A 21,754-nucleotide genomic window follows, 5' to 3' on the forward strand; every position below is an offset into this window, starting at 1 on the left:
GGATTCAAAGGAGGCAGAGAGGAAGATTGTTTCTACAGCTGGCTTGCCAGTGGTGGAAAGCTGGCAGGGATTGCAGTTCGACAAATGAATCAGGCCGTATCATCAGCTCAGTGTCATTAGACTTGCACGTAATCACCACTTGGCATTAAATGTGATTGATACAAAGCCAATTGCACAGATAGCTGTGATGAGCTTAAAAAAATAATTTGGGGCATCTTGAGTTCAAGCTCCTGTTTTAGCATCTGTCAGTCCTCTCTTATGAAGTTACATGTACCCATATATCATGGGACTCTGTGTACTAAATGTACATATATGCATATACCGGTAGTGCTCTGTACTCAGTAGGGCAAGAGCCTCCCGATTATTACCCTCGGTCAGTAGGCCATGAGATTAGTTCTGTCCTGCCATTGGAGATGAGTGCAATCTGTTCTCTACCCTAATGGTTCCCGTTAATCTCCCTTTCCCACTGAGGGAGAGAGTAGATGTGGTAAAGTGTCTCACTGAAGGAACACAAGCACCATGGTGCCCATTGGGTTCTAACCCAACGTTGTTGCACATTAAAATCACTGGACTGTCACAGTCTTCAGTGAACATAGTGCAGACGAGTCACAATGGATTCGTCATTGGGATTCCAAATTGATTGGAATGCATTTTTGCAGGATCAGCACAGGCTTGAATTTTTCCTTGACCCTAAAAAAAAAAGACCTACTGGTAGTCCAGAAACATGTACATGTATGTACGTGTACTTTTGGTTTCATACAACCCCTTAATTCTGTAACTGCCTAAAGTTTTCTGATCTTGGAGATCCTTTTCATTTAAAGGGATATTTTGTGAAGAAAAAATTCCATCAATAATGTCTTCAACTGCATTAACAGGTAGGTAGGTACACGTGATGTGAGTACTGTTTGCTTTAGGTAACGTACAGATACATGTAAATTTCCTGTGTACCGTACGTGTATTTGTAAAATCATATATTTAACCTGTTTCAGTTTTTTCCGGATTGAAGATTCCAGAAACCTGCATATGATGTACATGTAGCTTTTTTACCAGTGCCAGATTTTCTGGTAGTGTTTCCTCATGCTTTTAGCGCTCACAGAAAGGAGGAGTGTTGGAGAGGATAGCTCTCAGATAAAACCGAGATTAAACTGGAACGGGTGTGACTTCAATGTGCCATTCTTAAGCAGTTGAATGTGGCTGGCAGTGATATTATTAAACAACAGTGCCACACAGGAGACTCATTAGTACATATACATGTACCTTGGGCACATATCAGTGAGGACCTCTGGGAAGAAGTTAAGGTCACCCAGGTCAAAGTGTAGTTACACAATGGACTTCAAAGGTATTTCTGATACCCTTGCTCTATGCTGGTATATGTACATACATGTATATGCTACATGTACATGTAGCTGTGTATGTTGGTGACCAAAGTGTGTAAGCATGCATACACACATATATGTACATGTACCTCAAATACTTGTACATGTATGCTTATAAATACATGTCTTTTGTGCATAGGTACATGTACTTCTTGAGGCACTTGCAGTTAATTTATTCATGTAACTCCTCCCAAACATGTTTATACTTACCCGGTACTTTGTTCAAATTAACCCATTGCCTTCTATAAATACACGTGCACCAACTAATTTGGAAGAGCATCATTTATTATACACTGGACAGCAAAAAAACTTGCCACTTCTGTCAAAGGCCACACATAAAAATTCACTCCATTTGCACCAAAAGTACACAACATACCTGTTTCACATACGAAGTGTGGACATTCCTTTGTTCTCCTGTGCTTAAGGTAACTCAGGAAAATGCTCCTTTTTCTCTAACTAGGATAACTCCTTAGAGCTAGAGTTTTGATGATGCTTTCCTGTAGTGTTCCTCTTCATTTTGCCACAGGTAACCTTGACTCCAAAACGCCTCTAAAGCTGTTTTTCAGAAAGGGGAAAACATTGTGTGGACATGTGCGAGTCCACACAACGCCATTGCACCCAAAATTATGTGGACTTCTTTTGTGCAGAGGTCCACACTATGCATGTATCCCACACCTGCACACCACTGCAGGGTCAGGGCTGCAAGCTGGCAGCCATGCAAACCCTCTATTGACACTCACTGTTTCTGTATCAAAGTGATACCATTAAATTCATAATTGCCATTCATTTTGCCATTCTAATGCTTTTATTGTTGAGACCATATTCTCATACCACAGCTCTTGACATGCTCCATTATGTAATACAGCTTGTTTGTGCAATCAGTGCCCTCAGCAGGCAAAGTCCGCATCCAGTCCTTGATCCTGATTTTTCAAATTTTAGGGTTTGATACTGAGGGTATATTGCAGTGTGTGCTTAGATTGGGGAAAATGTGTAGAGGCCTAGCGCTGTTTATTTCAGTGACCTGTATGAGGTTGCTGGCCAGTAAATACGCCGAAAACTGCTTGCATTGGCCAAATCACAATTTGCATGCACTCAAATTCTGTATGCAATAGAGCATTTTGTGGCCCATGAACTTGAAGATTTGTAGAAAAGACAGGTTTAGGTGAGTAAAGCAAATGCCAGCTTGTGTCTGAGTGAGGTTCGGAATAAATCAGTTCCTGAAACGGTCTATTTTTTTAAGAAGTGAAGGCATCGATTTTTCAAAATGGCGAGGGGTTCATGACTGCTGTTTAGGGGTGACCTGTTGAAAAAACAAATCTCCAAAAGTCATCTGTGAAGGAATGGAAATTGGAAAAGATAATGAAAAATCATATGGCAGTTATGACAGCTTATCTAACAGCCTGCCACCAAGAAAGGTACTTTACCTTGTCATCTCCACAAAAAAATAAACCACTTACATGTGAGTGAAATGTAAAAAGATATTCCAGGCACGTGTCATTTCTCAAGCAAGATGCTCACGAAGCATAAAACAGGCATATTGTAGTGTACATCAGAACCAAGTACTGTAATCCAAAGGAACTTGGAATGAATTGTGAAAGTGTAAACTGGGGACATGATTGAACCTTTGTCTACGTACAGTACATGTTTGCGACATTCTGACTCATTTGCCTAGGGCCTAGACCAATGCTTAATTTAGACGTCCCAGCGAGACTGGGCCCGCTGTCAGTCAGCATTTACCCCCATGCACATGAGCAGACAGAGAGGTCATATTCTTCAGACTCTCCAGAGAGTCCTGGAGGACAGATTATCAAGATGGTTGTGAATTTCTGAGGTACTCTGCCCTTGGTGTTTGGGACAAAGACGAGGAAATGAAAATCTTCCATATTTTTTTTCTTTGGAGGGGTGGGCTAGCTAGCGCAGTACATAAAGAGACAGTGCAATCATGGATTTGATTTTTTTAATGGAAAAAACAGAGGCATTTTCATCAAGAACTACGCACATGTACATGAATGCAACACTGGGTTCTGTGGTTAAATTTACCACTAGCAGGCAAACAGATTTGCATCCTCGAGACTTGTTCCAGGAAACATAGCAAATGTCTTTAATATTTATTGCTATGTTTGTCAGAGGTGGAATACTTTAGCAGTTGGAGGAAAAACCGTGGGTGTCACAGATAAAAAAAACAGTGGAAAGAACACCAACTTATCCATCAGGCCTGCTTCCTCCATGCAGCGTAATGGATGCCAGTTAAGGAAAAGCTTTCACCTACATGCGATTGGAACCCTGGTCGAAGTTCAGAGATGACAGAAGGAGAATACAGGAAGGCCTGTGAGGCTGGAAGCATTGGGCAAAAACCCAGCTTTGTCTGTTGCCTGGGCAGTTGCCATGGGCACGTGCACATGACGTCCGATAAGTTCAAGTTGCCTGCTCCAGCATCTGCACCTTCAATTAGACGATCGGTCTCTGATTCCCAACATTTAGTGTTTTTTCCTTCTTTTTTTTGTAAATAATACAGGGATTGCAGCTTGTGCCTGTACTCATCATCAAGAGAGCAACTTTCCAAAACCTTTTCCCCAAATTGGATTAAGAACTGTATGCTGCTCTTCATGAATCACAAATTAAAGGGAATACCTCTGCACATACATGTACTTGTCAAAGAGTTGAATATTTTGGTACATGTTCTAATGGACAGGCTTTCACCGGATTAAAGGGATAATTTCTTTTTCCACAACCTTTCTGGTCCCAACAAATACATAGGTCAAATATCGTGCGTTTGTCCCTGCTATGAAACAACTACGGTTGTTCCTACATTTACCACCCTTCTACACACATACTGGCACAACCATTTAGGACCACACATGTCTTGAACACTGTCATGATAATCATTGTGAAGACCAAAAAGTCATGGGGGAAAAGTTTTGCAAATTCACATGTATGACGTTCAAGATTTTGCGTATACATGGGCACAAGAGTGGGTGTGAGACATGATAAGCTTCACCTCCCCCCATTTCTTTTTAAAGGGGAAAGGAATTTAGAGTGATATGACAATTCAGTCTGTTAAAGGACAACATAGGAGACACAAAATATGACCCATCATGTATTGACAAATAGAGCATTGTTAGTGATTGTGGGATGAACTTACTAGACACTAGACCGTTGTTGGAAAATGTGTATGCATGTACATAGAGGATGTGGGACCAGGGAATACTAGGAACCTGGGAACTTGGAAGAGAATGTTTAAATAAAAAGGTTGTTTTTTATTTATAAAAACAAAAGTATGCAATGTTGATTGCAAGAACCTGGACAAACAATTAAGAAATTTGAATCTGAAAATAAAAATACACACAAACACAACTGTTTGTGGCCTGTTGACAGAAAGAAGCCATGCAGTGTTTAGAGTAGTGCGACAAATGTTGTGGCTTCCTCACATTCTTCAGGATTCCTGAACATGGAAAATGCATCAGGGAAATTGCCCGTTGTTGAAGTTATTCCAGAGATTCGCCCACGTAGGCTGTGATAAATCTTCCAGATATCACTTTGCCATCTTCGTCTCCCTAGAATCGATTCTCGTGCACCCCCTGTTTACAGTTCAAGCAAACGGAGCTTTCGTTATCTCTAGAAGGAAGAAAAAAAATTATAAATTAAACAAAAAGGTTTAATTTGTAGGTTTTAATTTGCCTGTGAGCTTTTGCGTAGTTTGTCCAATGTACCTCCAGGTGTGGCCATTCCCACTGGTTTACTGTGTGCGTCAGACCACAAACGTTGAAGCATTGAGGCACAGTGATTGATCCATTGCTCTTAACAGTGGGTACTGTACATCAAACACTCTTGCATAACAAGAGGGGCTGTTGTAGTTGGCATGAGAAAGAGTTAATCAACAATTTCCCTCCATCTTTTTTTTAATGCTTGATATTTGTTTGGTGACTAAGTGCAAGGAGAAATGTTTGGTCGTAAATTTGAAAGGACTTGTTGGTATGAGATAGAGTTAATCAACAATTTTCTCTCCATCTTTTTTTTTAACGCTTGATATTTGTTTGGTGATTAAGTGCAAGGAGAAATGTATGGTCGTAAATTTGAAAGGACTTGTATGGATTTAATACCACCCACTCAACTCTTTCTCCTGTGGCATTATGAATGAGGACTGGTTTCATCTGTACATGTACATGAAGATATACATTGTTAACAAAAATCCCTCAATTTTAAAGTTTCTGCAATGTACATGTACAGTGTATATTGCAATGGTACAATGTATCACACGCAGTGCAGCACTGTGTGAATGTAATATGTTATCCTAGTGTAATGTACATGTACATGCTGTGCAACACTATGCACAAATCTTATTCACCTCAGCTTCCTCCAATCACACTTAGACTCCACATCACAGCACATGTTATTTGGTTTGTTATCAGAGAACTCCAGCTCTCCAGTCATTAATTGCGTAAAGTGATATTCTGTTCCTCCCTTCTCCCCTCCCTTTATTATGTGCCTAGTTCATAATGAGGATTCACCATCCATGGTCGTCTCAGTCGTTTTGAGATTAGGGGAATGTGTCCCTGGATTGCTTCATAAATAACCCCAGCTGCAGTGGGACTGTATAGGGTCGCAGATTCTGGCGCTTTGAAAGGGATGCACGCGCTTCTACCCGTGCCGGGTTGTTTTCTCCTGCGCTATTTCCACTGGGACTGCCAAAGCCAATATTAAGGGGGATTTATGGCGTCATTCGTTGCCATGGCGGCCATCTGGGGAGATCAGGCATTTGCCAGCAAATACCGGCGTGTATTCATAAATGGGTGGCCAGGTTTCCAAACAGGTTACATGTGCATGTGTCTTTGAAAGTCTAACTGCCATCATAAAGTCCAGAATTCTGTGCAGTGTAGCAATCACCGGGTGAGATTTGGACCGTCAACCAGTCAATGGGAGTCTTTCACAGATTGCATCAATCGTCTGTGATTCTCACCTTTCTTCTCTCTGTCTTTTTTTTTTTAAATGTCTGCCTGTCCTTCCTCAAATCTCCAATCCTCTCCAAACAGAAAGCGGGCTGCAATTAAGGTGTGCGATAAGCATCAGTGGCGTGAGGGCACTCTGATGATCAGAATCTGGTCCCCTCTCCAATCTGAGCCTGACGAAGGGGGATGACGGTGCTTAGTTAGACACTAAAGCAAAGGGAGACCTGCCATCAAGAGGGGAATACAGTGTAGGCATTGCCAGGTGTTGTTCTTCATACCCATTTGTAGCATCTAGTGCATGCTAAGGAATGGATCGGGACATTGAAATTTGTAACTGTTTGAACAGCACCGTGAAACCCTTCAAACCTTTAAAACGTGAGTGCTTGTGATACAGGTAGAAGATGCAGTAAGCAAGTATCTTTGCCAGGTGGCTTAATTTAAATCATTGAAAGCAAGAATTTGGTTCTATATATGGTTTATGCCAGAAGAAATAAAGATCAAGTAAACTTCTGAGATTTGGTAATGCTGGAGTGCCTCCAATGGTTTGGTGTTGCATATGTTAATTGCTGTGGACAACAAACCATGTGGAGACATGATTGTGATTCAGTTTGGGACAATTGGTTAACAGATTTAGAATTTTTTTTTTCATTTCAGTGTTTAAACATTCAAACTCGCGTTCATCATGGTTGGGAGTTCACATACTGGTAACTAATCGATTTACGCAAAATTATAATGACATCTGCTCAGAGCCTTTCTAGTTTCTTTACTCCCAACAGCTGGCGTTGAGGTGTCACAAAGCAAGAAAAATGAGCATAAACCCATTTGGATTTATGCTCCACTGGCAGAGCCCAGGGACAGAATATTGTTAGCCGAATCTCTCCTAGATATGCCTGGCAGAAGTAGTCTCCATCAATTATTCATGATTTCTGTCTCTGCCTCCTTTTTTTTTTGGCACTGCTGAACAGATTGGTTTGATTTTGCCTCCAGGTGTGTGGCCATCCGTAAGTTTCTTCTTTTTTTTCCTTTCAATATTGGGAATTCTCTTAGCTGCATGGTAGGGTTATTAACACAATCAGCCTGATCATCAGGAGTATTGGCACATTTGTGACTGGAAGGGGAAGGGTTTATTTTTTGTGATCTGAATAAGCAAAGGTCACCAAAGGTTGTTGACAGGAGTAGAGTTTTTAGTACTTGGGGCTTGAAATCCCTGTGTTAAACTCCTTACAAATTGCTGGTTGAATCCACTGGCCTGAGATCTCACCTCTGCTTCCAGGCATCCTTGACAGAGAGACACTTTGTCACTTACCTGCTGCGTCTTTCCAACTGTAAGTGAATCTAAGAACATAGAGTACAGTACGTGTGCCTTTTGAGTACAAGAGGAGGTGGATGGACCTTATGTATACGTGTACGCACAAAATCTTGGGAAGTTCAGATGAGCCTGGCTTGAAGGGCTAACGTGTGAAATTATTGCTATTGTGTCCTTGAGCAAGGCAATTTGCTGCAATGTGCCTCTTATCTTCCCTGTCCTGGAGCCCATCCATTGCATGTACACACCAAATGTACCCGGAATGTTAAACCATTGGCCTGAACAACGCATTGGCACCACAGTGCCACACTTGTAAGTCGAAGCTACATGTAATCAGGGATTATTATGGGCACAATGACCAGGGGTAATAATATCACTATACTGTGGACTGTCATTACAAAGAACACTACTACATGTTTAACAAAAATAATGTTACAAAAGAAGACTAAAAGAGCAAATTCTAAGAATCTCAATTTTCTTAATTCTGGTGTTTTCTTTGTTTTTCCACTCCTTTTATAACAAGGGTTGGTTGTAACAAAGTCATTCATCTGGTCCCGTCAACTTCATGTTAAAACAAGGGTTGACTGATATCAGTAATATCATAGTATGTTTGCTTGTTGCAGTAACATGGAAATTACATTAAAACGGTTACGTTTCAACTACTATTTTATTTGAAAGTACTTTGACTTATTTGTGGCCGTTGGCTATTTTTGTATAATGATATCATTTACATGTATAGTGTACATTTATGCGCAGTGTACATGTATATTTTTAAGTTGATATTGATTGTTTAAAAAGGTGTTTGATCCATCAAGCTGATGACTGAAATGGAGAGGAACAGGTGTTTAATGAGGAGCTATGTTTAGCGCAGTGTTGATACTTTCTAAACATGTGTACTTTTTTTTCAAAGACACTTTCTTATGGAGGTGAAATTTTAGGGGGCCAAAAAAATGAGAGCAATGTTTGTTGCCATTTTGTTTTTTACCAGGACGGTGGATTCCTTGACTGAAATTTCCAGCAAAATATCAGTAACAATTTAAAGGTAATATCAGGATTACTGTAAGCAATTCATACAGCATTAGGATACTGAGTGGAAAAAAGACACAGTGTGAAAATGGGGTTTTCTCCCACTTTTTTATATCCACAATCTAGAGAATTAACATATTTTTAGTGAAGGGTCCACAGGAAATATTAAATATAAATGATTGAACAGCAGTCCAAAAAGGTTTCATTTTTTTGTAAGTTGAGTGGTGAGCCTTTATTGCCTCTTTTCTATGCAGCCATAAATAGCCCCAGCATTGAGTAGCAAGACGACGCACTTCTGTTAATGAGCAGCCTGGTTGTCAGCTCAATTCCTGTGCGGCAGAATTGGCCCCCCAACATCAGTGGCAGTTTAAGATGAAGTGATCAGTGAGGCTAAATTTAGGTGCAGTGATGCAGTATTCACACTGCTACAGTGAATGGAGTCCTATGTTTGGACTGCCGGAAATTACACTTCTGATGCGACATGAGAGTAGAGTGATGAACACATGCAGCTGGCAGTATTACATAAATCTTTCCCTTTCCAAGACTAACAAATTAACCCTAAATTAAAAGTTCTCTATCCTCTTACTTTTGTGTAATTATTCATGGTTCAGTTGGGTAAGGGTCAAAGTTCATGCTGGTCCAACCAGCCCCAAGACCTTTTTTCCTCTGCAGGGCAAGTACCAACAAGTCCATATACATGTTCATGCACTGGTACTTGTACTTGGGGGCTTACGGCTGTTGCCATGACAGAAGTTTTTTCAACCCTAAAATAATGATTTATTTCTTTTTATGTCTTTGGTAAAATCACGACCTCTTTGAAAGTTCCGCACTTACAGAATCAATTCGCTGTGGCTGAATATTCCAACACTAATGGAAAGCCATCATTCACTGTCCTGTCCACTTGTTTACTTCTCACTGCAATGCCGGCTGATCAAGCAACTTTTTTTCTCTGCTTTGTTATTTAAATTGATTATATATCAATCAGGTAGGCTCCAAGAGCTTCATTTCTACATGCAGCTCGTTTTTTGTATCACGTGCGTCATTTCTGGAGCAGATGTAATTGTTCTGTTCATCTATTTGTTTCTTGTGAATACATACGATGCTGCATTAGACTGATTGAAACCATTGATAAGTATATTCGCCGTGAAAGTGCGAGGCTGTTATTTCACATCAAAGTCTCGTGGCAAATTGGACCAGACAAGATACATGTAGTTTTCAACATGCTGCTTATGTGACAGTATGGTGATGAAGTCCATGTTAAAGAAAACCAAATATAGTGGTACAGCAGTAATATCGCATTTGTGGGGGGAACCCATCGTCAGTAAGGGGAACAGATTAATGATGGACTTCAGCCATCATTTGGCAAATCAATCTCTCTCCCTTCCCCAACCCCCACCCCCTCCCCCACTGCCTCCCCTATCATCAGTAATACCAAAGCTTACATACAAGAAGATTACTCAACCATGGGCAGTGTCATGCCAAAGCAGGGCGACATGTTGCCTTTGCAGCACAAGTCTTGGTTTCAAGACATTCTTGTAGATGTGCACGACACCCTGCCACTGTGAACGGATGCTGCCAAGTTCTGACTATTCATGGTGATAGCACCCTCCTGCAGCAATATGTATTTGTACATGTCGCGAATAATACCACAGTATTCCACTTGTATTACATTTTGTAGACGTTTGTCAGAAATGGAGGTTATTTGATGATAATTCCACCTCCATGCCCTTTAGGAAAAGCCAAGGGGCTACGTTTGTTTCTTGGAATTGCTCTGACGCATTCTAGACCACAGTAAGCTTTAGTGGACGTCTACATAATCCAGCAATATCCGGTCTCTCTCCTTCATATGCATCTAACCCTGGGGTGGGCTGTTGTTGGGGGGAGGGAAAGGTACATGTAGGAATAGATGGATGGGCCCTTGCTCTCTCTATCTAGTAAATGACAGCATAAATGATTTACATTAAAAGGATGTTGAGAACTCTCTGTGAAGGTCACTGGGCGATCTTTGTCACCTCCTTCTGTCTACTGATGATGTGTCTTGAAATTCTCCAGGCCCCAGCTGGGCATTCGGCATCTGTGGTGGCTTTTTGGTATGATAATGGAACACCTCAGGGTTCATTTATGGGAGACCGCCCTTCATTTCTGTGTTAATGAGGACTGATCGGTGTGTCTGACCGGTGTCATCAAAGGGAACGGAAGATATGAACATTAACTTACCGTAGGTTGGGCTGTTAATTCTTCAGAAATCGCTGTGGTAATTTGTGTTATTAGTGGATACCATGAACTACATTGAGTAAGGGCAAAACCCGTAATTAAAAGTTATTTGTGGAGATATGACAGTTCTGCCAATGTGAATATTGTGTCTGTACAATATACATGTATGTACATGTACTTCAACATGTCAGCATGTGCATGCATTGTGACTATGCTCAGCCTGGTTTCACCCAGGAACACTTGCAATGTGAATGTATTTTGTGTGCAGGTATCTTTACAAGCAGCACATTGGCATAGTATGGTAGCTTTAGTTTTTGGAAAATGATATTTTAAAAGTTAATGTGGCCTCCATTCATTTTTTTGTTTTGCAAGAACATTTCTCTTCATTGTAGATTTGTGTAACCCCTGGTGTTAATTATTCATCCAGTGTTCTGTTAAAAACAACTATGGACCATATTTAGTTACTGTAACAAGTTTCTCGCGATCAAAAGGCATACGTCTGCTCAAAAACAACCAAAAAGGATGCCCGTCATGATTCTTCTTCAACTTGTATACAGTCATCCTTCATAATGTCCCGAGAAAATACTAGTAAGTCCAAGGTTAGCACAACCATGGCCCGGGCTGTTTGGCAAGTCAACGTCATTCTGTGAGTGGCCATGATTTCTCGGCAAATTTGATCAGGCACCGTGCTGCACTGATTATCGGGGCAGCTTTGGAGCCGAACACGAAGTCTAATTTTGCACTGTCTGCAAAGCTTACGAGATTTCCAGGGAGGGGGGAGGAGGCAGTAATCAGGAAGAGGATATAGGAGGCGGGAAATAAACAGGACACAGTCGGCAAAAAGGAAAAACCAGACCCACGCAAGCGACGTCGCAAACAGGTTTTTAATTTGATCAGGCACCAGGTAAACCGTGGCTTCATTTGGTCCATCCAGTCTGCTTTCATAATTGTCAGTGAAATCAACATACATGTTTTTTTTCTTTCCTTTTTTTTCTTATTTTGAGCGAGAAATTGAGAGAGCGTAAGAGAAACAAAGAAAATTGGTTGAGGCAGAACATCCTTCCCGTTCTCATGTCAAATGAATTTGGCAAGAAAATCCGGCTTGAAAAAGAGGGGATAGTTTAGAGCAAAGATTTTATTAGTTTGGACGTGGCATTTCGTCTGCCGATCTGACATTTTGGGATGGGAAGATTTGAGCTCTCATGCACTGTAATAATGGGACCCCGGGATAGCACAGTGCTGTACGGCCAGCATCCTGGCAATGAAATGCACCAGAGCCAAGTACAGAGCGATGATAGCGATAGCGTGTCTAGTCACAGAGTGAATGTGGCCCTGTCCACTTGTTTAAATGATTGAACAATGAACATTCCTGTCAGAAATCATCTGACAAGATCTCGTTTAGTTTGGTCGGTCCTGTTGATAGTGTTCTTGGGCAAATGTGCAGCTGGTAAGCAAAACCTCAGTGCAATAGATTGAATGGCACTCTGGATTAATAGGAATGATTAAACCCTGTTCGTGCATGTACTTTCAGAATTAGTGCGGCTTCTCTGATGTCATGGAAAAATGAAGTGGAAACAGTGGGGGTTTTTTGTAGAAAAAGAATTGTTTGTACGAAAATCAGCTTTGAAATGTTAAGTCGTTGAATGTTTTAATTTAACAGAATTGGTCAAGACCACATTTTGTTCTTCCTATGTACTGGCATGCACTTGGTATGTTGAACGGTCTCTCTGCCCACTCCAATCCATTTTCCCAAAACAGATGGAATAAATTGCCCAAAACATTCATCCCCCATGTCCACAACAGGGAAATGACAGGTCTCAGAGTTCAGCTTGCCAATTTACATTTATCTGAATAGGGGCCGTGATCCGTCACTATTTGCCATTGCGTAACCCTTCCAGCAGAGCCACTGACACTCTGACTCCAACTGTAATGATAATGCTGATAACGATGAGGCAGTTTGCTGGCTATTCTTCCCACTCTCCTGTAATGAGGGCATGAATATGCAATGACTTTATTTGCATCTCAGTGAGAGTAGGTAGTGGGCCGCTTGGGTTGAAATGACGGATCAGGCATGCTGCTGCAGTCACAACCTCCTCCCCCATCCCATGAATTTTTCCATCTCTTCCCGCCATCACCTGAGAAGATTAAAGAGGATAGCTGAGTATATGGACTTGTTATGTTTTGGTTAGGAAGTTTCGTATGAAGAGTGAGTTGCACATAAATTTACATGTATGTGTGCATTGAGCGATTTTGTTCCAAAATTTTGCTTGGCAAATTTGCTATACAGTTTTCTTTTTGTACAACAAAAACTTGATTTTGTGTCGCAATCAATTAGTTATGCAAAGCAAAGGAAAAATAGATGATTAAAAAGTAAAAACTGGAGGAGGGGGAATTTAGTGGGTCGGGCGAGGATGATCAACAATATTTGTATGCGGCTTAAGAATAAATAAAAATACGCACAGCCGGAGGAAGACCGAATTCAGTGAACTTCATCGTACATTGTAGTCTTGTAGACTTTGGACTTGAATTCAACTTTAGTTTTGAGTTGAAAAAATTTTGCAAGTAACGATACACCTGCAACACACATACACCTGCAACACACATGCACCTGCAACACACTTACACCTGCAACACACATACACCTGCGTTGCAACATTTTATCACTTGCGATGTGCACATGATCTGGTCCCCCGGTCGTAAGCTTATGCTTGTCCACAGCAGACTTCTAGAGCTACATGTATGACTGTGTCTGTTATTGGTGCGTCTGTGCATATTTTCAATGGAACGAAGACATAGACCTGACTTGCTCTACGGATTATATGCTGTGCTGCAGTCTGGTTTGCAGTCCGTCTGCTGTGTTCATTTCAGCGGTGCAGTGTGGCAGCAGGAATCAATCTCATGCATGTTGCACATGATTTCTCCACAGTGAGAGCTTTCCAAGTTGCATGTGCAGCCTGGCTACGTACGTGTTTGTTTTGTGTGTGTGGTCACTGTGATGCAGAAATCACGGCGTGTAATTTTCTTCCTATTTTGATGTAATTTGCCAATAATTGTTCAGGAAACTATTTGTCAAAGGTCTCCAAAAATTTTTTTTATCCTTTGATTGGAAATCTCCATCAGAAATTGTATCGCAAACAAGCCTCAAATATAACTCTTTTTTTTTTCATTTACTTACCCACCTCTGTATCTGACTTCCCACTCACCCTTTCCTAAGAATGCCTTATCAATTTATTCATCATCAGATTAGGCCAAACAAATAATAGTTGTGCTCCCTATCACATGTACGTTGAAAAAAATAGGTTAAGTAGGTGGGTAGTATCCTTTTTTTTCTTTTAAAGTTTTGGGGTGAAACATTTTTGGGTTGGGAATTTATTTTTTTTTTATGAAACAGTGGTTTTTCCACTGTTTTTCCGTTGATTCGCAACTTGAGGATTGGTCTTGACAAAGATTGTAATCAAATCAGAGCCTTTTGCACTGACATTTTGATGAGTTAATGTCCAAAAATTGTTTGAAAGCTTGTACAAAATGATGCACACAGAGCACTTAAAACCTGTGCAATGATAAATGACACAATAACTCTGTGTGCTCCACGCCACTTGCCACGAAACCCGCTATCGGCGAAAGCGAAAATGTACTAACTTCATTTCAAGCCATAAATTCACAGTGAAATATGTGCTAATGCGAGTTTATAGTTGAGATTGTTAGTCACAACTTCCGCTCTTGCAGGAACGGCTGTAGTGAGTCCCACTGACACATATATATACGTTTCATACGTTCATCATTAATCTTACTCAATCTCCACCATGGCTTTTATTCACACTTACCAGCAACTTACCCCTTTTTGAAATTCACTCACTGCTTGGGAAAATCCACTTACCTCTAGTAAGTGGTTATTAAAGTGTTAATTTTGAGGCTTGATTGCAAATTGCATCTGGCATCTGCAATAGAATTTTGAATGTGAACTGCAGAATTGCCCAAACCCATCACAAAATGTGATGCCACAAATCGCTCACTGTATGTGTGTCTGATTAGTTTGTAATTCTGCCAATTCCATTCAGCTAGTCTTGTGGCACTACAGTCTGAGCAGAGAAGTAGGGAGGTTTTGTTTAGCTTCTGAAGTCTATCGCCATGTTCAGCAGGCCACAGTTGTCAGCTTTTAGAGTTTTCCTACGAGCTCTCGGGAGGGAGAGTGTACATTGTTCGATAACAAACGATGTTGACCATAGACAAGCCAAATGTTGAAAGGTTTTTATCTGCTGCTGTTTCTCCATGTGATCACTCACTTCATGCATGAGCGCCTTGTTCATTGACCTTGGATTCCAATTAAAAGTGGTATATGTTGTATCCAAGCGGGGGGGGGGCAATTCCCATACCTCAACCTTTTTCACTGCTTGTGGCTTGAGTTTCCTGAATTTATTTCTCTTCCCTTTGGCTCAAAGCAGATTCACATTCTGCCACAGACATTATAAGAGCTCATGTGAGGCCAGCATTAGGAATATTTCCATCAGATTCTGATGGTAAACATTTCATCAACTGCGGGGGACAAGAGGTGGAGACACAGAAAGTCTGAATTTGGGAAAAGGTTAAGGTCCCTTTTAAGTTGCCTCTGTACTGGTATGTATTAACTCTAACCCCCTAGGGTGTTTGTAAAGTCATATTGAAATCAGAGAATTTTGGACTTCTAGGGCTATGAATGCACAGGGAGTGATGCATAGCCATGTTTTAGGAGATCACTAACATGTAGTTCCTGGTACCTGTGTTGTGCCGGTGTTTTAGCCTTTTAGAAAGTGGTCAGGAACCAGATTTGTAGGTTTGCCTGCACTTGTATTTAAAAATCATTGCACATCATGGAAGCATCCCTTTTTTTTAACAGCATCCTGTCATATTGTAACCCTTGGAAGTGTACTGAATTGGGGATCTCCATCGCTCCCCTCCCCACCCAAAAATGAGAAGACAAGGAAAGAGAAGCAAACATTAACATGCAGCAGTGTACTGTAGGGCCCTCAAGAACCTTGCCGAAATCCTAGATGTGCAGCCCCGATGGAGCTTGTTCGCTTCTCAGGCTCTCGAAGACTTTCACGAGAGATGAGAGACGCTGGAGGAAATTACAGCCCGGCACGGCGGTTAAGCCAAGCAGAAGTTGCCGGCGAGGAATTCTATTTCATGGTCGGAGTGCATTTTGTCCACACTTTTCCATCACAAGCATATCGCTAGCCCTAAAGTACAGCCCACAAGTGCCTAACTTTGCAGTGTAATGTCCGAGTCCCTGAAGGGCGATCACAGTGCGCACATGTACATGTACATATGCTGTTGTTCTTCTTCTCAAGATGAAGTGATGCATTTTCTCCCCAAAATGCTTAAGCATTTTTGTTTGAAATTCTTGGACGGTGAGGACTCTTCTTCCTCCGTTGCTGTTATATGACTTAGCATTTATTTCCATATGGAGCCATGGAATAGATCAATGGCACGGCAAGGGGGTCCCCTCTCTCACCCCGGGGGGGGGGGAATAGAAAAGGGAAGGTATGAAAGGCTGTGTTTCTGAATGCATCAGTTTGGCTTTCTCTCCCAATCGTAAGCTTAATTTGGGGAAATACGAAATGCAAGGGGCTGCCCATGATTAAAAGCCCTGTATCATTGCATGAAAACGTCTGTCAATTACACTTCTAGAATCGTCACTCGCTCTCTTTCCAACGTAATGAAATCTGCACATAATAATAACCCTGGACGTACAGCCCTCGTAATATCCATTTTTATTAGTCGGGCCTGAGCTAGGAGAAGTATAATTCTTATTACCTTTCCTTCCCAAATGCCCCCTTTTTTTGAAAGAAAAAAAAACCTGCCGTGAAATTAGCCGCTGTGGATGCAGAGAGTAAGCAGTACGTCTGGCAAGCAGGCGGCAATAACAAACAGTTGATCTGGTCTCCCTGTCCTGGGCTGCATTGACGTCACCAGCCTGTCACTGTTGCTCAATGTCAGGCCGCACTGCAGAATACTGCTTTTAGGCCAATTAGACATCCATGTACAAGACACACACACGTACATGTAAATGCATCTGCGATGTTTTCACTGACACCCTTGCCCCACAACAGAGACTGCCATCCTGTATGTCCCCTTTATTATTTGAAAATTGTATTCTGCCTCTTCTTTTTATTATAAATATATTTATTTTGTTGCTGTCCCAATTGCAAACCTTGCATTCATATTCAGTTTCCAATTATCATCACCCTTGGTACTTTTTCATCAAAGTTTCTCCCCTGCTTTGAAAGACAAAAGCGTTTGTGTAAACACCTGCTCCCAATATTACATTTCAGCTGTCCATGCGTAACAGAACTCAACATGTACACACGTAGAGTAGACTGCAATATCTTAATGGACAATACGCAGTGCAAATGGACAGGATACAGCCAGTGTTTTTCAACGCTTACTTTGACTTGGTTTGGTTTTTAAAATGTACACATGTAGTTGGAAGTTGTGAAAGTTTTATTTGTGGTTGACCATGTTTAAGTCTTTCAAACATGCAGATGTAACGTGTAAGTCAAATAAAGCTGAATCATACTTAAGAGTGTCCTCAGTTTACCCACAAATTAGATTGATGCAATTGCGCTGAGAATACTCTCCTTTTCAGAATTAATTCTGCTTCAAGCTTTCCATAATCTACCCATCCTTTTTGCATCCCTATCCCTTCAAAAGGACATTGTTAGTTGCCCCCCTCCTCCTCCGCACTTATCCCCTCCCCCTCTTTTTCCCATTTTGATTCCCCGGTACTCAGGTAGGATTGACGTCATCTACCTGTCTACAGCTTGCAAACTGGGGAAGGGCTTCTTGTGGCTGTGTTGACACAGTGACATGCTGGCATTACCGTGGCTGATACATGTGCACATCTCTTGGGCCAGCCTAACAAGCAAGAGATCTCAGATATTCATTTCTTTATGTCAGTTTTTTTTGTTTTGTTTTAAAAGCCTTTGTTACAGCATGGTGAAGTCTTCATTCGTGTTATTGTATTAGCAGTAAATTTTGAATGGCAAATATAGGGAAAAAATCGCTGATTCGTGTACATTGTATACATGTATCTATATTTTGGTTTTAAGCCTTTTCCTAGATAACAAATTTATTGGAAAGTAATCTTTTCTATTTCACAAATGGATTTCATTGAAAACCAACTGTGGTAAATTGCCAACAACAGGAAGGGATTCAGAACTTGAACTGTATATCAAAATAGCATGAGAGGTACATCAAAATTACAAAAAAAAAATCAAGAAGCAAAATGTTCATGTGAAAATATATGTTGATTTGAAAAATTGAGTCTAGAAGTCTTGACAATTTTTTTTAAAAAGCACTTATCTCATCCATTGCTCTTTACATGGGTTGCATTTCTGTACTGAACATTAGTGAGCTGAAAATACATTCACACTCGTATATCTGATGAAAACTCAACATTAATTCAATTTTCACGAATGCATGCGCAATGTACAGACTGTGAACCATCTCATCCAGCCGACATTACTCCAGGCAATGAAAAGAGAAGAACAAATACACAGTATGAGTTTGTTGATCTGAAATCTTCTGTCTCTCCTCTCCCCCCCCCCATTCTCTCCTCTTGAACTCCTCTGCTTTCTTCATCAAGAAGGAGAGAGAGAAATTTGAGACCAATTTACTTCAGCGGAAGGAGTAATGCTCGATAAGGCCTAACCATCTGCACATTATAAACCTGTTAAAGCTGGGATTGGATTAGTGATCAGCTGGGTGCCGACCTGGGCAAAGCCCTTGTCTCTCTGTTGCATCAATGGATTAACATCCCCTCTCTCCTATTACAAACCATAACTACTACACTCAATTATGACCGTATTGGATTGAAATGCAGATTGTAAACTTTTTTCCTTTAATGAGGGAAATGCTGTGTTACAGTGCAAGGAAACTGCATCTCAAAAATCCAAATTAGTACCATTAGAGATAGGAAATCTGGATACAGATTCTGGTGTTGATTCTTTGTTTATGTCCAAACAGAAGGGTGGCATTATAAATGTGGATTGCAGTCGCCTGTTTCCGGAACCCCTCTGTAAATACTTTTCAGGAAATGCACGTGTACAGGTGCATGGGTTGCACAGCGTAGCATGCCTTAATATGCCATCCTAGCAATGTAAGAATGGCCTTTAAAAAAAAAGGCATCCTCATTCAGGAAAAGGGTTGGTTGTGTTCTGAATTGAACTGGAGTAGGCTGCATGGTTTATGCAGAAGAATGTACCCTCCGCAGTAAAATCTCATCACTAAAAGCCTCTCATCCTGTCGCGCACATGCACAGACTTTTAATTTTCTTTTTCCTAATTCCATCAACCACCCCCCCTTTCCCTTTCTCTTTTCTTTTTTTCTGGACCACACTTGAATCCAATTGACCCCCTCATTCATTCTGTCATGTTTGAAATCTCCCACTCATTTTCCGCTCTCCTCCATCAACGTGCCCTGGAGGAGTTTCCAAATCAGTCATGCAACAGGGGATGGGGGAATTTTCATCTTCTGACCCTGCACGCATATCGCTAAATATCACCGTCTGTTTTTGCCCCTGCCTGATGGAATCGCTGCCCAGCTAAAGACCCACTGTTGAGGAAAAGATTCTTATGTGGTTTGTCCTTGAAATTTCCCCGCTGCAATTTGGAGAGTAGATTCTATAACAAGAAGCTAGAAACATGACCTGAATGAGCTTTCTCTTACAAGGTGATCCAATACATACAGTAATTATGAAGGACTGGCTTACCCATACCCGATACCCATGCTGTTTCGAAAACTGGCTGACATGTATTCAAGAACTGTTTAAAGTACTTTCTAGCATAATTCATAACCCCTTCCCCTTGGAAAAAATTCCTCCACAGTGCAGGAAATGACTCATACATGTATGTTGTACTTGAACTCTCAAGGAACATCAAAACCCATGCATACTAACAGAGTTGTGTGTTCCATTTGAGAAATATTAGAATAAGAATCTCCCTGGAAAAGAAAAGCAAACTCATACAACCGTGGCAGCAATTTTAAGTTTACACAAAATTCAACCATCAAAGAAACTGATCCCCAAAGACTTTACATCATGATTAAAAAACACATGTAGACTGCTGTGGCGTGTCCCGTACCTCAGCTGTGTCATTCTGTCTGGGAAATTTTAGAATGACAATTCAGACCTACAGTAGGATTGTAACTGCTGATTGCCACTGGCCAAGCCATAAGGGCCGGCCTAACATGCCAATTCGGCGGTGTTTTTGAGGGCATAAAGGAGAAAGGGTTTAGGGTTTAGTTCGGGGGCTGTAAGTCTAACCTGCCGACAGCGGCAGGTGATTCATTCTGTAGGATAAGAGTCTGGCACCCATGGTCAACTCTATAAATATTCTCAAACAAATTTTGCAACCTCTCCCTGCCTGTGGAGTTAGTGACTCAGACCTCTGTTTCACAAAGTTTTTCTGTTCATTTTGGTGAGATACTTTGTTTTGCTGTAAACATCAGATTTCATATTGTGCATGTACTTTCAAGGTGGAATGTTAATTTAGCTGTTGAAAAATTTTCTTGATCCACTCTTGAAATGTGTGCAGAATGGATACTGAAATTGCTGAGGAAAATTCTCTGTCTCTGCCAACAATAACGGAGTTCACTGCCGAGTAGCAGAAAGCATATTGAACAGCTTATCAATTCTGGGACATGTCCCGGAGTGCCTGTTGCTACATATCAATGTGGTGGTAATATGATAGCATCCCTCGCATTCAAAATAGTGATGCAGGAACACGTACGCCGTCCGGCATTAATCAGTGATTAACTTTTCCGGGCCTGTGTGTGGGGCTTGGAGTGGACTGGAGTGGACTCTAGAGGGCAGTCTTTACTTCGATTGGTAACAGGGCCAGGAGACTGCAGACATGCATGTTTGCACTTGCTGGCTATATATGGATGTGTAATTTTAGCATTTTATATTGTTGGTATTTAATACATATGCCATGGATTGCATTATGTTATCTTTCTGAAGATTTGTAAAACCCTTTGTTCATTCCATAAGTTGTGCATCTGCAACGGTGAATTGATTTGAATGTCCCCATTGTTTGCACTGCCCACTGTGAAACTTAATTGTCCAGGTTGTGTGAAAGCGAGTAATGCTGCCCTGTAAGGATTAGGTAAAGTACACACTGTAGCTACATTTAATTAGGTAAAGATGTGAGTGTTTAAGAATTAGTTTATACATTGGGCTGGCCAATGAAAAATGTATCAGTCACATTTCTTAGGTGCATCTAATGGTTTCTAAATTGAATAGTGTGACAGATGTTTCTTCTGAGAAGAAAATTGCAAAGCTGAGGCCATAGATGCAAAACACTCAATTTTTTAAAGAAAGAAAAGAAATTTAGGATTACTGTAATTTGAATCTACAAATGGTCATATCCACATGACTGGGCAGTGGGAATGTTCACCCCTGAAGATTCACACCTCTTCTTTTTTTTGTCTTTGAACTACAGGGGGTAAGACTTATTTCATCACTGGGCTAAAGGAGGACCCTTCTTCTAAGCCGGCCCAGATGGACACAGATGTAGAAACCTCGGCAGACAACGCCAAAGAGCCCCTGAGCAGGGCAGAGAGTAAGGAGGACGAGGCAGGCGAGAAGGGGGAGGTTGCAGGAAGCGAGGCCGGCCATGGCTCCTCGCCCAATGGGAACCAGAGTAGCAAGCCCTTGCTGGGAGAAAGCAAGACTGACTCGAGACAGAACAGCCCCGTTTGGAAGCGGAGCTCACCGGGAGCGCGCAAGCCCAAGGCCCTTGAAGCCCCGTCACATGTGAGTCATGACTAAAGATGCCAGTATCCCCACTATTCACTCTGCTAAATATTAAGAGTAATCCCATGTCTCTCACCCCTTATCACCACCCCTC

General features: G+C 41.3%; 1 protein-coding gene across 2 annotated transcripts in view; it reads left to right on the forward strand.

Annotated features, from left to right (window-relative positions):
* LOC110976938 (adenylate cyclase type 9-like) overlaps positions 1 to 21,754 on the forward strand; it is a 70,012-nt gene that overhangs the window by 36,477 nt on the left and 11,781 nt on the right. For both annotated transcript variants that reach the window (XM_022230657.2, XM_022230660.2), the window contains exon 3: positions 21,347 to 21,660. In XM_022230657.2, the coding sequence (XP_022086349.1) occupies positions 21,347 to 21,660 (314 nt within the window). The remainder of the gene's footprint in view (positions 1 to 21,346; positions 21,661 to 21,754) is intronic.

This window comes from Acanthaster planci, linkage group LG02 (genome assembly GCF_054643075.1).
Source record: "Acanthaster planci isolate LZ-2023a linkage group LG02, COTS_SCS, whole genome shotgun sequence".
Taxonomy (NCBI): Eukaryota; Metazoa; Echinodermata; class Asteroidea; order Valvatida; family Acanthasteridae; genus Acanthaster; species Acanthaster planci.